Source organism: Palaemon carinicauda, chromosome 1 (genome assembly GCF_036898095.1).
Source record: "Palaemon carinicauda isolate YSFRI2023 chromosome 1, ASM3689809v2, whole genome shotgun sequence".
NCBI classification, from domain to species: domain Eukaryota; kingdom Metazoa; phylum Arthropoda; class Malacostraca; order Decapoda; family Palaemonidae; genus Palaemon; species Palaemon carinicauda.
In genome coordinates, this window is record NC_090725.1 from 43,869,685 (window position 1) to 43,889,694 (window position 20,010).

The window sequence follows — 20,010 nt, forward strand, 5'->3', positions numbered from 1 at the left end:
CTCCTTCTATCAGACCAAATTAAAGATTTATGTTGCTATAGTATTTTTTTTCTCTGGAAATATACAATTCTTGAGTTTCAAACCAAAGCTTGCATTTAGTTACGATGAATTCAATATAAATCAACTTGGTTCCCTTTTCTAAAATCCACATTATGAAACAAATAGGCCTATACAATATACAAAATTTATTGTAACCGTCAAATCCTTTTATTTGGGTTTTCTTAAAGGCTTGCTGATTGTGGTCTGCTAGTTATTAAATCATTAAAATATACTGTTTCCAAGAATATATTTGATGTAACATACCTCTAACTTTCAGTTTTCAAAGCAAGAGTTGAAAAAGTTTTTTTTTTTTTTTTAATTACTTTTACACGATCAAGTAGAATATATTGCAATATCCAATATTTCTTAAATTATGACTGTAATAGGTTTTTTAATTGGTGCCTAGAATATCATTTAAAATATATACTCCAAAATATGCAAAGGAAAGCAGTTTATGGACTATGAAAATAACTAAATTTTTCTTAAGGTTTTCTTTCCAACTAAACTAAAAGAAGCAACAGCTGATATGATTGAAGCACCATGAATTTAGAAATCCTATGTATGAATATACACATACATCCACATACTGTATTTACGCCCTGTATTATCTATATATGTACTCTTACTGCTAAATATCAGAATACTTCTTAACCTTAAACATCAACAAAACTAATTATCCTAAATTGATCTGTGGAAACGTAATGAACAGAATGAACATGAGAGTTTTAATGGGGTCAAACAAAAAGGAAATGACACATCCTTGTCATACGATTGCAATTACACTAACCTTTGTTTCCATATTTTTTGTACTTAAACCATGAAAAACAGTTCCTATGTTCTCCTTACAGCCGTGTGAATTACATGAATGTCAAAGGTAATGTTGAATGTGAAACGATGTTGAATGAAAGTATATGTAACATGAATAATTTCCGAACGGCCTAACGCAAGAGCCCGTGCCTTGAATGATGAAAAGCAATCTAAAACGAACATAAATAGAGAGATGAGCATAAGACTGTTTCATAGAAGTCGATTTATACATTAAATCTATCAAATCCTGCCGATATAAAGATAAAAAACCCCAAAAGACATTGTGTATATTGTTTATATTGCAAAACAGGATTAGTTTGACATACATTTTTTTTCACAAATTTTAGTAATTTGTATTTTTCCTAACAGTACTTGACCTCGAACTACTTAGGAGTATCCCAGATACTCCTAGGAAAGTAGTTCGAGGGAAGTACTGTTATGAAAAGTACAAATAACTTAAAAAATTTGTGATATTTCATACTAAGTCCCTCTTGGCAAAAAGGAGGAACTTACTAACCTACGAGAATTCTCAACCTGTCCTTCAGGCTTCCACGAGGTAGATGGTGCAACAAGCTAAGCGTGCTCCAGCATTCCCCGTTTTCTGTGATTCCGGGTCATCCTTGGTTCCAAGGTCGTCCTCGCCCGCGTGGATGACGAAAGAACGCCCTACGATCGAATCGCTTCCCCAGAGGGTGGCTTCCTGGTCCAAAATCTGTCAAGGAGGGAGGTTTCTATATTAGCATTTTCATAGGAGTTATTATCTCATCTATAAATTACTTTAAACTGCTTAATGGGGGTAACACATTGAGTTATCATCTCGTCTATAAATGACTTTAGACTGCTTAATGGGGTAACACATTGAGTTATTATCTCGTCTATAAATGACTTTAGACTGCTTAATGGGGTAACACATTGAGTTATCATCTCGTCTATGAATGACTTTAGACTGCTTAATGGGGTAACACATTGAGTTATCATCTCGTCTATAAATGACTTTAGACTGCTTAATGGGGTAACACATTGAGTTATCATCTCGTCTATAAATGACTTTAGACTGCTTAATGGGGTAACACATGGAGTTATCATCTCGTCTATAAATGACTTTAGACTGCTTAATGGGGTAACACATGGAGTTATCATCTCGTCTATAAATGACTTTAGACTGCTTAATGGGGTAACACATCTTACACTATTCTTTCTTTTCGTTTTTTTTTTCTAATTTTTTAAAGTTTATTTATATGAAAGATCTATTTTAATGTCACTGTTCTTAAAATATCATATTTTCATTGTTCCTTACTTCCTTTCTTCACTGGGTTATTTTTCCCTGTTGGAGCCCTTAGGCTTAGAGCATTTTCCTTTTCCAACTAGGATTGTAGCTTATAGTCAATTCTTTTTAGTGAGGCAGATTTGCACCGACTCGCAGGGGTTCTCTTTTAGCTCAGAAAAGTTTCCTGCTCGCTGATTGGTTGCACAAGATAATTCTAACCAATCAGATAGCAGGAAACTTTTCCGAGTTAAAAGGGCACCGCTGCGAGTCAGTTCAAACGCACCTCATTAAAAATGATGTTAAATCCACTATAGTCAAGAGTACCAGTAGTCTAACACCAATATTAACAGACGCAAAATTTTCCTTTTTGTAGATATAATCAAAATCATAAATGATTCTAAATAATGCACAATACCATCTAATAAGACTTATGAAGTCATGTGTTCACAATTTTTCTCGAGTTGAATCAATAGAACTTCAAAAGTTCAAAGTTGGAGCAAACGTTTTTATGTTGACCAGGCTGACATGAGTCTTTTTATATTTTATATAGGACATATCTGTTTTTGACGTTGTTAATAGTTTATATACTGACATATCGGTTTTTGACGTTTTTAATAGTTTATATAGGACATATCTGTTTTGACGTTGTCACTGTTTTTTGAATGATTTATTGTTAATTTATTCTCATCATTTATTTATTTCCTTATTTCCTTTCCTCACTGGGCTATTTTTCCACCTATTGGAGCTCTTGGGCTTATAGAATCTTGCTTTTCCAACTAGAGTCGTAGCTTGGCTAGTAATAATAATAATGAATAATAATAATAATAATAATAATAATAACTATTATATTAAATAATAATAATTCTAGACTACTGTTTTCTTATATAAATTAATCTGTTTCTTGAAAAACTATATTGATACATTTCAATATGAAAAGTCATGCACACATCCCACAAATGTAGATTCAAGTGAGAAATAGTTGGCTAGACAAATACTTTAATATTCAAATGCTGTATTATCATTGCTTACTGTAAACATGTATATAGGGTATCAAGTTAATTATGGTGTACACTTTTCCATCATAACAATGTATATATATATATATATATATACATATATTGTATATATATAATATATATATATATATACACACACACATATATATATATATATATACACACATATATATATATATATATACATATATATATATATGTGTATATATATATATATATATGTGTGTATATATATATATATATATTATATATACATATATGTATATATATATATATACATATATATATATATACACACACACACACATATATATATATATAATTTGTAACATCTCATCCAGGAAAATGATATATTATGAGGCCTATTTCGTTTTGTTTCCTTATAAATTTTCACATTATCCTTAACAATCATAAAATTTTGACACGTAAAAGATACATACTCGTAAATATCAGTGATTAAAATGTAAAAGATTATATCATTGAAGAAAAGTCCTATTATATGTCTTGAAAGTACATTTTTCTAAATGAATTTCAGGATATGACCAGAGTAAGCAATTCAGATTGGGGGATAAATTATTAATCTACCATGAATTCTTTGATGGAGAGAGAGAGAGAGAGAGAGAGAGAGAGAGAGAGAGAGAGAGCGAGCACAACGATCTGGCTAAAGGCATCCATTAGCCTTCAGGTATGCGTACACATGCCTGACTGTACAGTCGAACCTGAATATTAATGTGAACAAACTACACAATGCTTTCTAGCTGCCAATGAATCCTGTGTACGTAGTTCATATCAATTGATATGACAGGCATATTAGCAGGTACACCTTTAACCTATTTACTATGTAATATTCTCTCATACTAACATTATAGAAGGTAATTTTGAAGGACGAAGACCCAAAAAGGAAGGAAAAGGAAGTTGATGCTATACTCAATTTTTTTTTAAACGAGGAGCATTTACGCCGACTAACAGTGATGCCCTTTTAGCTCTGAAATTTTCTTGCTATCTGATTGGTTAGAATGATCTAGTCCAACCAATCAGCGACCAGGTAACTTTTACGAGCGAAAAGGGCACCCCTGCGAGTCGATGCAAATCTGCCGCACTAAAAAGAATTGACTATAGATGACCTACCGGGAGGGAGATGGTACTACAGTAGTACTGTATTTAATAATTATTAAAAAAAAAATGTATATTTTACCTCTATTTCGGTGACTGGTGACGTCACATTGATGTTTCCAAGATCGCCTACGTGTCGTTCACTGTCCTGGGGACCACCGTGAACGTGTCCTTTAGGATTGTAATGACCACCACATTTCTTGCAATCTCCGTCGGCTGGCACGCCCCAAGAGTGGATATGGAATCCGTGAAGTCCTCCTGGAATCCCTGTAAAAATTTCAAGTTATTTTAGGATCATACGCAATAGAGACACCCGAAGATTTCCGGGAATCAAACTATTCTGAAGAAGTGTTATAATTCCTTCATTCTACCTTGTTTTGAGTATCGTTCTCCTGTCTGGTGTTCAGCTGCTGATTCTCATCTTAATTTGTTGGACAGAAGCTTACGGTCCATTAAATTTCTTATTCCTGATCTAGATATTAATCTCTGGCACCCTCATTCATTTAGTTCATTTTGCATGTTGCATAAGATTTTTCATGATTCTGACCATCCTTTACATTCAGATCTCCCTGGACAATTCTATCCTGTTCGTAATACTAGGCAGGCAGTTAATTCTAATAGTCAGACCTTCTCCGTCATGAGGCCCAATACTACACAGTATTCTAGAAGTTTTATTACAGCTGTTACCAAGTTGTAGAATGATCTTCCTAATCCGGTAGTTGAATCGGTAAAACTTCAAAAGTTCAAAGTTGGAGCAAATGTTTTTATGTTGACCAGGCGGACATGAGTCTTTTTTATAGTTTATATATGACATATATGTTTTTAACGTTGTTAATAGTTTATATAGGACATATCTGTTTTTGACGTTGTTATAAGTCTATATAGGATATATCTGTTTTGACGTTGTTACTGTTTTTAGAATGATTTATTGTTAATTTATTCTCATCATTTACTTATTTCCTTTCCTTACCGGGCTATTTTTTACCCTGTTGAAGCCCTCGGGCTTATAGCATCTTGCTTTTCCAACTAGGGTTGTAGCTTGGCTAGTAATTACAATAATAATAAGAGGGACTGAAAGGTATGACTTGGAGATTTCGAGGTACCGAAGAGTAGAACTTTAATAGGAGTTACTGAGATAACGACACTACATTTAAGGTAACTCATGAATGGCAGAGGCAAGGGACTGTGACATTGCCCTAGCTAGCAGGACAAAGCCCTAGAAACAGACCATAAATACATATGATCAGTGCACAAGGTAGGATCAGGGAGGGCCAGGCAATGGCTACTGATGACTCAGCAGATAGACCTTTAAGCTCCCCCAAACCGCCATTCTTAGCTCGCAAGGATGGTGAGGGTGCAGGCACTGCAAGAAATTATCAGTGAGATTCGAACTCCAGTCTGGCAGAACGCCAAGCATCTATGGCAGTGTTTCACCTTTTTTAAATGATTACCCCAAAATTTTAATTCCAACTAATCAATTACCCCATTGAACATATACCCGGTAACATCGTATGTTTTTTTTGCAGCCACCTGATAAACTGTATGGATCATGTAGCTCACTATTGGTTGCTTATGGTTAAGGATCCAAAACAAACACAAACTTTTGAGTTTATTGAGCTTTCCTATAAGATAATTATTGCAGATTTCGTGTATGAATTATGGCAATGATTATGGGAATGTGAATAACACAATTCCAGAACATCTTGATTACCCCAAAAATACGGGTCCATTACACCAATGGGGTAATTTACCCCAGGGTTGGGAAACACTGCTCTATGGAGTGAAATTGTCACAGGTATGGTGTTCTTGGGGGCATTGATGTTGAAAATGTTTAAATTGACGTTTCATAAAGTCTATGAGAAGAATATTTAATCGTATTTTAAAGCATAAACTGCACTGATTTTACTAAGTCGTAATTGATAGACTGATATTAAGATTTTAACCTAAAGATCGTGGCTTTTAATTAATAAATATAATCTACTCTGTTCATTTCGCTTATCTAAACAATTATATCACATTTGACGTAATTTTACCTCATATCTGTTACGGTCATTTTGGGAAAATGGTCATTTTACAAAATGGCCGGCCATTATGGAAATCGAGCAAATTCGTGGTCACTTTGCAAAATGACCAAGATTTTGGCTCATCTACAAAATCATCAGTATCATTGTTGGTGAGGTTACGAAATGTCCAATCAGCAAGAAGGTTAGGTTAGGTTAGCTACTTGCCGATTGCACATTACCAACGATGATACTGATGATTTTGTAAACGGACCAAAAGCTTGGATATTTGGCTAAATGTCGAGATATTTAGGTCATTTTGCAAAAGTGACCAAGAATTTGATCTTTTTGCATAATGGCCGGACATTTTGTAAAACGACCAATTTTCCAAAATGACCGTAATAGTATACTGAGTATGTACTTAAAATGGTATAAAAATTCTACATATTCATTCCAAATTCCCGTCTTACCTGTGATACTGGCTGTGATGTTGAGATTGTTGTCTGGGTTATCGCCAATTTCAGTCAAATGAATGTTTCCATAGATGTTGCCACCGCTGAAGACACACACGGCGTGGCGGACTTCCTGGATCTGTGGGAAAAAGACTTTATTAAAGCCCTAATTAAAGTCCCAGTCTGGCGGACTTCCTGGATATGTGGGAAAAGACTTTATATTAAAGCCCTAATTAAAGTCCCAGTCTGGCGGACTTCCTGGATATGTGGAAAAAGACTTAATTAAAGCCCTAATAAAAGTCCCAGTCTGGCGGACTTCCTGGATCTGTGGAAAAAGACTTAATTAAAGCCCTAATAAAAGTCCCAGTCTGGCGGACTTCCTGGATATGTGGAAAAAGACTTAATTAAAGCCCTAATTAAAGTCCCAGTCTGGCGGACTTCCTGGATATGTGGAAAAAGACTTAATTAAAGCCCTAATAAAAGTCCCAGTCTGGCGGACTTCCTGGATCTGTGGAAAAAGACTTAATTAAAGCCCTAATAAAAGTCTCAGTCTGGCGGACTTCCTGGATCTGTGGAAAAAGACTTAATTAAAGCCCTAATAAAAGTCCCAGTCTGGCAGGCTTCCTGGATCTGTGGAAAAAGACTTAATTAAAGCCCTAATAAAAGTCCCAGTCTGGCGGACTTCCTGGATCTGTGGGAAAAGACTTCATTAAAGCCCTAATAAAAGTCCCAGTCTGGCGGACTTCCTGGATCTGTGGGAAAAGACTTAATTAAAGCCCTAATAAAAGTCCCAGTCTGGCGGACTTCCTGGATCTGTGGAAAAAGACTTAATTAAAGCCCTAATAAAAGTCCCAGTCTGGCAGGCTTCCTGGATCTGTGGAAAAAGACTTAATTAAAGCCCTAATAAAAGTCCCAGTCTGGCGGACTTCCTGGATCTGTGGAAAAAGACTTAATTAAAGCCCTAATAAAAGTCCCAGTCTGGCAGGCTTCCTGGATCTGTGGAAAAAGACTTAATTAAAGCCCTAATAAAAGTCCCAGTCTGGCGGACTTCCTGGATCTGTGGGAAAAGACTTCATTAAAGCCCTAATAAAAGTCCCAGTCTGGCAGGCTTCCTGGATCTGTGGAAAAAGACTTAATTAAAGCCCTAATAAAAGTCTCAGTCTGGCGGACTTCCTGGATCTGTGGAAAAAGACTTAATTAAAGCCCTAATAAAAGTCCCAGTCTGGCAGGCTTCCTGGATCTGTGGAAAAAGACTTAATTAAAGCCCTAATAAAAGTCCCAGTCTGGCGGACTTCCTGGATCTGTGGGAAAAGACTTCATTAAAGCCCTAATAAAAGTCCCAGTCTGGCGGACTTCCTGGATCTGTGGAAAAAGACTTAATTAAAGCCCTAATAAAAGTCCCAGTCTGGCAGGCTTCCTGGATCTGTGGAAAAAGACTTAATTAAAGCCCTAATAAAAGTCCCAGTCTGGCGGACTTCCTGGATCTGTGGGAAAAGACTTCATTAAAGCCCTAATAAAAGTCCCAGTCTGGCGGACTTCCTGGATCTGTGGAAAAAGACTTAATTAAAGCCCTAATAAAAGTCCCAGTCTGGCAGGCTTCCTGGATCTGTGGAAAAAGACTTAATTAAAGCCCTAATAAAAGTCCCAGTCTGGCGGACTTCCTGGATCTGTGGAAAAAGACTTAATTAAAGCCCTAATAAAAGTCCCAGTCTGGCAGGCTTCCTGGATCTGTGGAAAAAGACTTAATTAAAGCCCTAATAAAAGTCTCAGTCTGGCGGACTTCCTGGATCTGTGGAAAAAGACTTAATTAAAGCCCTAATAAAAGTCCCAGTCTGGCAGGCTTCCTGGATCTGTGGAAAAAGACTTAATTAAAGCCCTAATAAAAGTCCCAGTCTGGCGGACTTCCTGGATCTGTGGGAAAAGACTTCATTAAAGCCCTAATAAAAGTCCCAGTCTGGCGGACTTCCTGGATCTGTGGAAAAAGACTTAATTAAAGCCCTAATAAAAGTCCCAGTCTGGCAGGCTTCCTGGATCTGTGGAAAAAGACTTAATTAAAGCCCTAATAAAAGTCCCAGTCTGGCGGACTTCCTGGATCTGTGGGAAAAGACTTCATTAAAGCCCTAATAAAAGTCCCAGTCTGGCGGACTTCCTGGATCTGTGGAAAAAGACTTAATTAAAGCCCTAATAAAAGTCCCAGTCTGGCGGACTTCCTGGATCTGTGGGAAAAGACTTCATTAAAGCCCTAATAAAAGTCCCAGTCTGGCGGACTTCCTGGATCTGTGGGAAAAGACTTCATTAAAGCCCTAATAAAAGTCCCAGTCTGGCGGACTTCCTGGATCTGTGGGAAAAGACTTCATTAAAGCCCTAATAAAAGTCCCAGTCTGGCGGACTTCCTGGATCTGTGGGAAAAGACTTCATTAAAGCCCTAATAAAAGTCCCAGTCTGGCGGACTTCCTGGATCTGTGGAAAAAGACTTTATTAAAGCCCTAATTAAAGTCCTAATAAAAGTCCCAATTAAAGTCCCAGTCTTAACTCTTACAAACCTTTTCACAAACCTGTGATTCTTTGATCCCGTGACAGAGGGAATTCGATATCAAGAGGTATTTTAATTGAAATCTTATCCCAAAACAGCTAACTGTTACAAACTTACAATTAACTATATTAGCGGAGATGGATTGATTTCGATTCAAATTAAAAATCATTAATTTGACAGGAATACATACGGCAGTCATTATAAACGCTGAGTCTTTTTATAGTTTATTTATGACATATTTGTTTTTGATGTTGTTAATAGTTTATATGTGACATGTCTGTTTTGACGTTGTTACTTTTTGTAGAATGATTTATTGTTAATTTGTTCTCTTCATTTATTTATTTCCTTAATTCCTTTCCTCACTGGGCTATTTTTCCCTGTTGGAGCCCCTGGGCTTATAGCATCTTGCTTTTCCAACTAGGGTTGTAGCTTGGATGATAATAATAATAATAATATACGGATGATTCTATAGCCCTTTAGGTATGGGTAAACAGTTCCTCTAGAGAAGGACACTCCAAAATCAAACCAATTTTCTCTAGCCTTGGGTAGTGCCATAGCCCCTGTACCATGTCTTGGTTCTCTAGCTTGAAGGGTACACTCAAACACACTTCGATTAGTTCCCTTATTTCCTTTTCACGTTGGGTTATTTTCCTGTTGGAGCCTTAGGCTTATTGCATTCTGCTATTCCAACTAGGGTTGTAGCTTAGCAAGTAATAATAGTAATAATAATAATAATAATAATAACAACAAGAACAACAATAACAATAATAATAATAATAATCGTTATTTCTACTCGGGCTAAGATGACAAGAAGGAAAAGTCGTTGTAGCTTAGCAAATAATAATAATGATTAATAATAATAATAATAATAACAATAATAATAATATTAATAATAATAATAATAATAATAATAATAATAATAATAATAATAATAATAATAACCGCATACCTTTATTTCTACTCAGAGGTAAGAGGACAGGGTTACAAAATCATTTCACCTTTGAATAACAGCATTATTGGCACTCACTTCTCGGTTATATGACTGTGCTTAACAAATCAAATCTTTCTATAAGATTAGCTTCTAAGGCACGAACTCGTATTTATTCTATCCATTGATTATTATTTTGGTTCTAAAATAGGTCGAGTGTTGAAGATACAGTGGTATGATCATTTGTAAGACTTAAAAAAGGTTTTGAGACTATCGTTATAGCTTAGGTTTATAGGAGAGAGAGAGAGAGAGAGAGAGTGAGAGAGAGAGAGAGAGAGAGAGAGAACACTTTGTTGATAATATTTCACACTTGAAAGTTTCAAGGGATGAACACTAACTATACCAGAGAAAAAAAAGAGAGAGAGAGAGGAGAGAGGAGAGAGAGAGAGAGAGAGAGAGATGAGAGAGAGAGAGAGAGAGAATCCAGTTTGTTGGTAATATTTCACTTGAAATAATTCAAGAGATAAACACTAACATATGAGAGAGAGAGAGAGAGAGAGAAGAGAGAGAGAGAGAGAGAGAGAGAGAGAGAGAGAGAGAGAGAGTCCAGTTTGTTGGTAATATTTCACACTTGAAATAATTCAAGAGATAAACACTAACATATGAGAGTAGAGAGAGAGAGAGAGAGAGAGAGAGAGAGAGAGAGAACACTTTGTCAGTAATATTTCCCACAAGAAATAATGAGGTATTAATTCAAGAAATCAACACTTAACATACCACACTATACTGGCTCAAGTCTTCTAAGATACCTCGACTAGTCATCTCGTTTCTATCTATCTTCATGTTGGTAAATATTTGTTATATTTCTATAGCTCTAAATGCGTTTCTCTATAATGTTAATTACCATCATATTTCACTGGCAGAATATAAGTTAAAATCTATTCAAGATTTTAGCAGTACTAACGCTTATAACTAATCTCATAATAGTATATATACTATATATATATATATATATATATATATATATACATAAATATATGTGTATATATACGTATATATATATATATATATATATATCCATAAATATGTGTATATATATGTATATACATACATACATATATATATATATATATATACACACATATTTATGTATATATATATATGTATATATATATATATATATATATAGTTTATCCACAATTTCACACAGAATCTCATTACTTGAAAATTTTTAATCTAAACTTTTTTTAAAAGTGCAAAGCAGAACAAACAGAAATTCTCCTTTTCAAACCACATAACGGTAAACATTGCTATGATTATGAAAACTTTAGCTAACATTCCCCAAAACCAATTGTCTTGCCCATACCACTAAAACTAAACTATTCAACACCACGAACTGTAAATTCCAAACTGCTTACAACGAAAAAAAAAGAAGCAGTTCTCTTACCCCATGCACAACAGTTGGCTTCATAGGAGCGAAGAAATAAACGCACACTGCTCCAATCAGGGCTCCAGCTCCCATCAGAACAACTACACCTACGAAATAGACCATAAGCGATGTGCACCTGCCCGCCATGTTGATTTTTGGTGTTATGGAAGACCGTTGAGTTCACTTGCAGTGTCCGGTTATTCCCTCAGATACTGTTCAGGTAGGATTTCCTTTTAATGTTCTTGATTTGTGATCTGGAGAAATAAAAGCATAATAATGTTATTGACCATGCAAAGACCGTTACACTAGAGAGAGAGAGAGAGAGAGAGAGAGAGAGAGAGAGAGAGTACTATAAAAAGACGGGAGTGGAAGGATATGTGTTTCCTGCAGTGGGCTAGCATCGGCTGTTGATAATGATGTGTATATAGATACATGTTTATATATACTGTACATACATTCACACACACACACACACACACACACACATATATATATATATATATATATGTAGGCCTACGTATACAAACATATACTGTATGTGGCTACGTATGATCTGATTGATTTGTGTGTACTTGTAGAAGTCAGTGTACAATTAATGAACAATACAGAGCATATCTCTCTATGAATAAATGACTTATTCATAAACATAACAATTTCAGAATTGACCTTATCAAATCACAATGGGCGTATCAATCTGAATTTTCGTCATTTCCCTTCCATCAACCTATATTTAATCGTGGTATAAAGAAGCGCTTTGACATTAAAAAGAGGAAAAAATAGTCATCCTTAAATATGAAGAAATAGTAAAAATAACCACTATCATGTAGCGTGATCTTTGCCAAAGGTCAGGGCACAACCTTCATCTTCAAAAAGACCTATAGTCTATTTCTTTTAGCGATGCAGATTTGCACCGACTCGCAGCGGTGCCCTTTTAGGTCGGAAAAGTTTCTTGAGCGCTGATTGGTTGGACGAGATAAACTCTAACCAATCAGATAGCAGGAAACTTTTCCGAGCTAAAGGGGCACCGCTGCGAGTCGGTGCAAATCTGTATCGCTAAAAGAAATGGACTATAGATAGAACATGATGTGGAATTATCAGAATTTAAGATTTACATCAATGTTAATTGTTTACCTAAATATTAATAACCAGAGAAACTTATCACCCATTTTTAGAATCATGCGAGACTAAAGCATAGAATGTTTATGATAACAGGAAAACTTCAGTAGATAAAATTATTTGCTAGAGTTCGGGATTCTTAAACTTATAATATAAGCAGTGAATGGACATGGAGAATAGGCCTAAGATATATATAATTTATGAAAAAAAATATAATTGGAACCAGATCTTGATAGTTACAGATAGCTTAATCCTATTTGGATCCAATTAGAAAACACTCATATTTAAATCCATTATATCCGAGTATAGGCCTACGTCAATAATATCTTTGAGTGGGACTAAGCAATTTCCACGTACCCCGGTATATATAAGCAAGCATACCTCAATATTGGTCTCCCATTGGATGTTATCGGATAAAAAATCATATTTAAAGATAGCTGAATTCAGTTATCTTTTTTTTCAAGAAATCACAAGCATAAAATAGGAGTAATAACAATCTAATTTTTGCCATTATCATTCGCAAATTGGTTGTTAATATTTTTTACCAATAAGAAATTGTTATACCATTATAGACATTCAAATTATACTTATTTATGAGGAAGAGTTCATATTCAAAACAATTTTGCATTCAATACATCATTAAAATGCTTTAAAACAGTCTTCCATGAATCTGACAGCTTATTTGATACTTTATTGACTCTCTAGTGGTGAGGAATGTTAATGTATATGGATAAGGTATTGCCCTTCAAAGAACAATGATCAATACTTGTTATAATGAACGAAAAAAAAATTCGTTTCAACTACAAGCATTCGTATAACTGTTCATGAACGAGGGTAGCACTTGCATATTTATTATTCATGGAGATACACCGTTGAGTTAAAAATAAAGATGTATTTTTTTGAATAATTTCAAAGCTATGTTGGTGCTCTGAAGAAATTGGTGGTAAGTAAGGAATACAAGTGAAAATTAAGGTAAAGCCTAAATCATTAATAATCAAAAGAGGGAATTCTTCATCCATATTAAATGATATTTCAGAGCTCATACCTATATCAAAAACCCGGATAAAGGGTTTGACATTTCAGAGGCCAGACTTTATCAAATACCTTGAAAAGGGGTATGACATTTCAGAAGGCATACCTTTATCAAAAACATTGAAAAAAGGCATGTCTTTTCAGAGTCCATACCTTTATCAAATACCTTGAAAAAGGGTATGACATTTCAGAAGGCATACCTTTATCAAAAACATTGAAAAAAGGCATGTCTTTTCAGAGTCCATACCTTTATCAAATACCTTGAAAAAGGGTATGACATTTCAGAAGGCATACCTTTATCAAAAACATTGAAAAAAGGCATGTCTTTTCAGAGTCCATACCTTTATCAAATACCTTGAAAAAGGGTATGACATTTCAGAAGGCATACCTTTATCAAAAACATTGAAAAAAGGCATGTCTTTTCAGAGTCCATACCTTTATCAAATACCTTGAAAAAGGGTATGACATTTCAGAAGGCATACCTTTATCAAAAACATTGAAAAAAGGCATGTCTTTTCAGAGTCCATACCTTTATCAAATACCTTGAAAAAGGGTATGACATTTCAGAAGGCATACCTTTATCAAAAACATTGAAAAAAGGCATGTCTTTTCAGAGTCCATACCTTTATCAAATACCTTGAAAAAGGGTATGACATTTCAGAAGGCATACCTTTATCAAAAACATTGAAAAAAGGCATGTCTTTTCAGAGTCCATACCTTTATCAAATACCTTGAAAAAGGGTATGACATTTCAGAAGGCATACCTTTATCAAAAACATTGAAAAAAGGCATGTCTTTTCAGAGTCCATACCTTTATCAAATACCTTGAAAAAGGGTATGACATTTCAGAAGGCATACCTTTATCAAAAACATTGAAAAAAGGCATGTCTTTTCAGAGTCCATACCTTTATCAAATACCTTGAAAAAGGGTATGACATTTCAGAAGGCATACCTTTATCAAAAACATTGAAAAAAGGCATGTCTTTTCAGAGTCCATACCTTTATCAAATACCTTGAAAAAGGGTATGACATTTCAGAAGGCATACCTTTATCAAAAACATTGAAAAAAGGCATGTCTTTTCAGAGTCCATACCTTTATCAAATACCTTGAAAAAGGGTATGACATTTCAGAAGGCATACCTTTATCAAAAACATTGAAAAAAGGCATGTCTTTTCAGAGTCCATACCTTTATCAAATACCTTGAAAAAGGGTATGACATTTCAGAAGGCATACCTTTATCAAAAACATTGAAAAAAGGCATGTCTTTTCAGAGTCCATACCTTTATCAAATACCTTGAAAAAGGGTATGACATTTCAGAAGGCATACCTTTATCAAAAACATTGAAAAAAGGCATGTCTTTTCAGAGTCCATACCTTTATCAAATACCTTGAAAAAGGGTATGACATTTCAGAAGGCATACCTTTATCAAAAACATTGAAAAAAGGCATGTCTTTTCAGAGTCCATACCTTTATCAAATACCTTGAAAAAGGGTATGACATTTCAGAAGGCATACCTTTATCAAAAACATTGAAAAAAGGCATGTCTTTTCAGAGTCCATACCTTTATCAAATACCTTGAAAAAGGGTATGACATTTCAGAAGGCATACCTTTATCAAAAACATTGAAAAAAGGCATGTCTTTTCAGAGTCCATACCTTTATCAAATACCTTGAAAAAGGGTATGACATTTCAGAAGGCATACCTTTATCAAAAACATTGAAAAAAGGCATGTCTTTTCAGAGTCCATACCTTTATCAAATACCTTGAAAAAGGGTATGACATTTCAGAAGGCATACCTTTATCAAAAACATTGAAAAAAGGCATGTCTTTTCAGAGTCCATACCTTTATCAAATACCTTGAAAAAGGGTATGACATTTCAGAAGGCATACCTTTATCAAAAACATTGAAAAAAGGCATGTCTTTTCAGAGTCCATACCTTTATCAAATACCTTGAAAAAGGGTATGACATTTCAGAAGGCATACATTTACCAGAAACCCTGGAAAAGAATATGACTTTTTAGAGGCCACACCTTTTTTAGATATCTTGAAAAAGGGTATAACATATCAGAAGGCATATCTTTACCAGAAACCCTGGAAAAGGGTATGACTTTTTAGAGGCCACACCTTTACCAGAAACCTTGAAAAGAGGTATGATACTTCAGAGGCCATACCTTTATCAAGAACCCTGAAATTACCTAATATTTAATCTAGATAAAAGCAGTTTCAGTGATAGTAGATATTTCATGGAAAACCTTGAAACCTGAAGCGAAAACTCCAAGGCCGTACTGTTTGATGCGATGCCGGCTGTATGATATCACCGTACAATTTTGAACTAGGCATAACATTACACGTTTCCTGTTTGTCATTTCCTTTACAAGTATTTCGTAAACACCTAGCTCGGTGAATTCTTAGATGACTACGTAACCATCCGGCCTAGCGGTGTGCCTAATTCACTAACTGCTCGGGGTGGAATTTTGCCACGATGGGGTATCCCAAATACCTACATATAACAAAGTACTTACCCCAATTTAGGGGGTTAGTCGACATCAAACAAATTAAAAAACAGGACCTTTCCTCTCTACGTTCCTCCGGGCCTGACAAGGGACTCAACCGAGTTCAGCTGGTACTGCTAGGGTGCCACAGCCCACCCTCCCACATTATCCACCACAGATGAAGCTTCATAACGCTGAATCCCCTGTTGCTGCTACCTCCGCGGTCATCTAAGGCACCGGAGGAAGCAGCAGGGCCTACCGGAACTGCGTCACAATCGCTCGCCATTCATTCCTATGTCTAGCAAGCTCTCTTGCCTCTCTCATCCTCCTATCACCCAGAGCTTCCTTCACTCCATCCATCCACCCAAACCTTGACCTTCCTCTTGTACATCTCCCATCAACTCTTGCATTCATCATCTTCTTTAGCAGACAGCCATTTTCCAAATGAATATGGAAAACAATTCCATCGGAAAAAGAAAAAAGAAATACGAAAGAGCCGAAAGTTGTCGGTGAGATTTAGTCAAGGGTGTCTTCTTTATATATTACACACTACACATAAACATTCGAGTGTACTAAGTTATTGACAAAATTAAACTTAGCCTACAGTAGACTTGGAATGGCCAGCAAATCTGAAATTTAATATACCAGCATTATATCCGTTCTTATCTCCCATTATGATAAAGACTAAGTGTCTCAATATATATATATATATATATATATATATATATATATATATATATATATATATATATATATATATATATATATATACACAGTATATTTCTTTCCGGTTACAATTCCATTATTCTTCCAAGCACTCAGGTGGTAGTGGGGGGGGGGGGAGAGAAGCAGCTGTCATAACCTGGTGAGAGGGTGTTGCATGTGAATGCATATCTATGCACAGATTTAACTGTTAATTTTGACAGGTCGCGTACACTAGCATATTATAGTTACTCTTCGCTCTTACAATAAATACATGGATTGATTGCAATACTTTCAAGCTCAGACACTTTCTTCCCGATTCTTAAACTCTGTCTCAAATGACTAGGTTTCGTCATCCCTTAGTTATAAAGAAGTTTTTGGCCCACGAGTTTATCTTACCTCCAGAACAATCTTTTGATCATAGGCTGTATATCCACCGAAAAGACGATTAGAAATTCGTTTATAGTATACAATAGAAATCAACTCTAAATTGTACTTTACTTCCAACTTTTATAAGTCTACGGTAGCAAAAGAAACCTGGTCCTATCCACCTACTTTATATCATATCAGCAACAACGATACTTTTTCCTATATTACTTCGTCTTAATTATATTTACTCCACTTTTATGCATATAATTTCCATCCAATGCGATGTCATATTTACATATGACGTTTTGTATCAGTTATAAATGCATGGTATGTTGTCATCGACATTTTAACTTCATCGACTTCGTACAAGACCAAGCGTTTTTCTCAAGGTCCATAGAATATTATCGTTTATACCAACAGAAAATATAAACTTCAGTGCATTCCCCAAAGCAGTTTGCCTTCCCATGCATGACTCATGAACATGTTGCCAGTCAAGTCTCCGTGACTGTTAAAAGCGAACACACTATCTCAAGAAACCAAAAATCAACACTTTTATTATTATTATTATTATTATTATTATTATTTTGCATGATGGAACAATAACACAATTATGCAATGCATTCCGAAGAGACGACAAAATAATTTCAATCATATCAACTCAATATTTCAAAAGTTATTTGGCACAAAAATCCCGGAAACGAACAGTTTGATAAATTATTTTCTAGAAAGGCCACATCATCAGTTTTAGCATAGGCCAAGTCTATGGACAACCTGCAGGTTATCTTTTAAAACAAACCCTTTGAAAAGCTGTATGGCGTATTCCTTGTGGTAATATGTAGGCCTATGGCTATTCATTGTTCTCTGAAGCACGAGAAATACGTTAAAAAAATCCGCCTAGTTCTACATCATGATTACGATCTAGTTTCCAGCACTTACGCCTAATATTCACCTTGTAATTATTGTCCTATTAATCTACTAACCTTACTTTTCCTATAAGGCAAACTCCACGTACATTATGGATTATCTTTGTGATTGATGACAGTTAACCTATCTAATATATTTATTTACCCCCAATTTAAGTAAATATAATAGGCCTAGGTTTTCAAATAAACTGTTATAAGGTGTTCCAAATGTCTTTAATATCAGCACATTCATTGGCCTATAAGTTATATAAACACACACACACACACACACACACACATATATATATATATATATATATATATATATATATATATATATATATATATATATATATATATATATGTATAAATTTATAAAAATACATAGGTCTAAAACTTGTAAATATATGAAAATCACATTTAAAATTAGCGTCATACAACTGCTTTAACGCTGGACAAAACCTAAAAGATTTTTTTTTCCATCGAATCAATTCTGTTCATTTATTCATGTGTGAACTGAAAAGTCTAGCTGTATTGAACACAACGCAAGAGTCGTCCATAATTCATTATCTTCTCTCGCATTCTTTGCACTTACGCGAAAGTAGATATTCAAAGGATGAAATACAATACAAACTTTCGTTTTATCCAAATATATCATTCATTATTTGAGATACAATCTATATTTTCCGGGATTGTACTTGGGCCTAGGCCTAATGATTTTATTCCTACTAATACGTGGCTATAACTACACAATTTTGGAGTGTATTTTTTATTGTTTAAGATGAAATACAATGTAAATTTTCGTTTTATCCAAATAAATCATTCATTATTTGAGATACAATCTATATTTTCCGGGATTGTACTTGGGCATAGGCCTAATGATTTTTTCCTGCTAATACGTGGCTATAACTGCACAGTTTAGGAGTGTATTTTTTATTGTAAAGAAGAAATAAGATATAAATTTTCGTTTTATCCAAATATATCCTTCATTATCCAAGATACAAACTATATTTTCCAGGATTGTACTTGGGCCTAGGCCTAATAATTATTTTCCTACTAATACGTGGCTATAACTACACAATTTTGGAGTGTATTTTTTATTGTTTAAGACGAAATACAATTAAAACTTTCGATTTATCCAAATTTATCCAAGATATAATCTATATTTTCCGGGATTTTACATAGGCCTAGGCCTAATGATTTTTTCCTACTAATACGTGGCTATAACTACACAATTTTGGAGTATTGTTTTTTTTATTGTAAACCCTTAAGCATAGGATATTATCTATGAATAAATCACGGTCCAAATTTACAGGAAGCTCCAGGACTTTCTAAGACGATGGAACAAATAGGACCTAAACCGCAAGTTACAATTCACGATTACGGTCCTTCTTTAAAATAAAATCACAAAAAATTATTAAAACCAAATAAATCACATATAAATAATCAAATAATGGTCACAACTTACTTGAAAAAACCAAGTCAAACACGATACCACTAAAGGTTACCACTGGTGTCAATACGTCTTTCTCGAACAATGTCTAGCGGCGTACTGACACTGATATGCTTATCTGGGGTGAAACCAGGGTTGCCAAATAACCTGACATCCAAACCGCGGTGCAAAGCCTCAAAAGTAGCGGCAGTTGCTTCAAAAGTAGCCCAATTATAGTAACTTAGCCATCATTAAATTGGTACTAAAAACTATTGATATTATATACTATAGAAATAAATTAGTGGGGCGGGGATCGAAATCAATCAACTAAGCTTTTGTAGAAGAGTATGATAACGAAAAATTTACATAATTTTTATT

General features: G+C 34.8%; 1 protein-coding gene across 1 annotated transcript; it reads right to left on the reverse strand.

The window, feature by feature from the left end:
• Window positions 1–750: 750 nt before the first annotated feature.
• LOC137647770 (superoxide dismutase [Cu-Zn]-like) lies at window positions 751–19,768 on the reverse strand. Its single transcript, XM_068380783.1, has 5 exons — window positions 19,669–19,768; window positions 11,603–11,838; window positions 6,713–6,833; window positions 4,325–4,509; window positions 751–1,558 (listed from the first exon to the last, which is right to left on the reverse strand). The coding sequence occupies exons 2-5, from the start codon at window positions 11,729–11,731 to the stop codon at window positions 1,388–1,390; spliced, it is 606 nt and encodes a 201-aa protein (XP_068236884.1). The 5' UTR covers window positions 11,732–11,838; window positions 19,669–19,768; the 3' UTR covers window positions 751–1,387.
• Between the last annotated feature and the right edge of the window lie 242 nt (window positions 19,769–20,010).

Excerpts from the sequence above, each read along its gene's own strand:
- LOC137647770 (XM_068380783.1), bottom strand. The coding sequence starts at position 11,731 with ATGGCGGGCAGGTGCACATCGCTTATGGTCTATTTCGTAGGTGTAGTT. Across the intron at positions 6,834-11,602 it reads AGCCAACTGTTGTGCATGGG|ATCCAGGAAGTCCGCCACGC; the intron begins GTAAGAGAACTG and ends TTTTTCCCACAG. Across the intron at positions 1,559-4,324 it reads CACCAGTCACCGAAATAGAG|ATTTTGGACCAGGAAGCCAC; the intron begins GTAAAATATACA and ends CCTCCTTGACAG.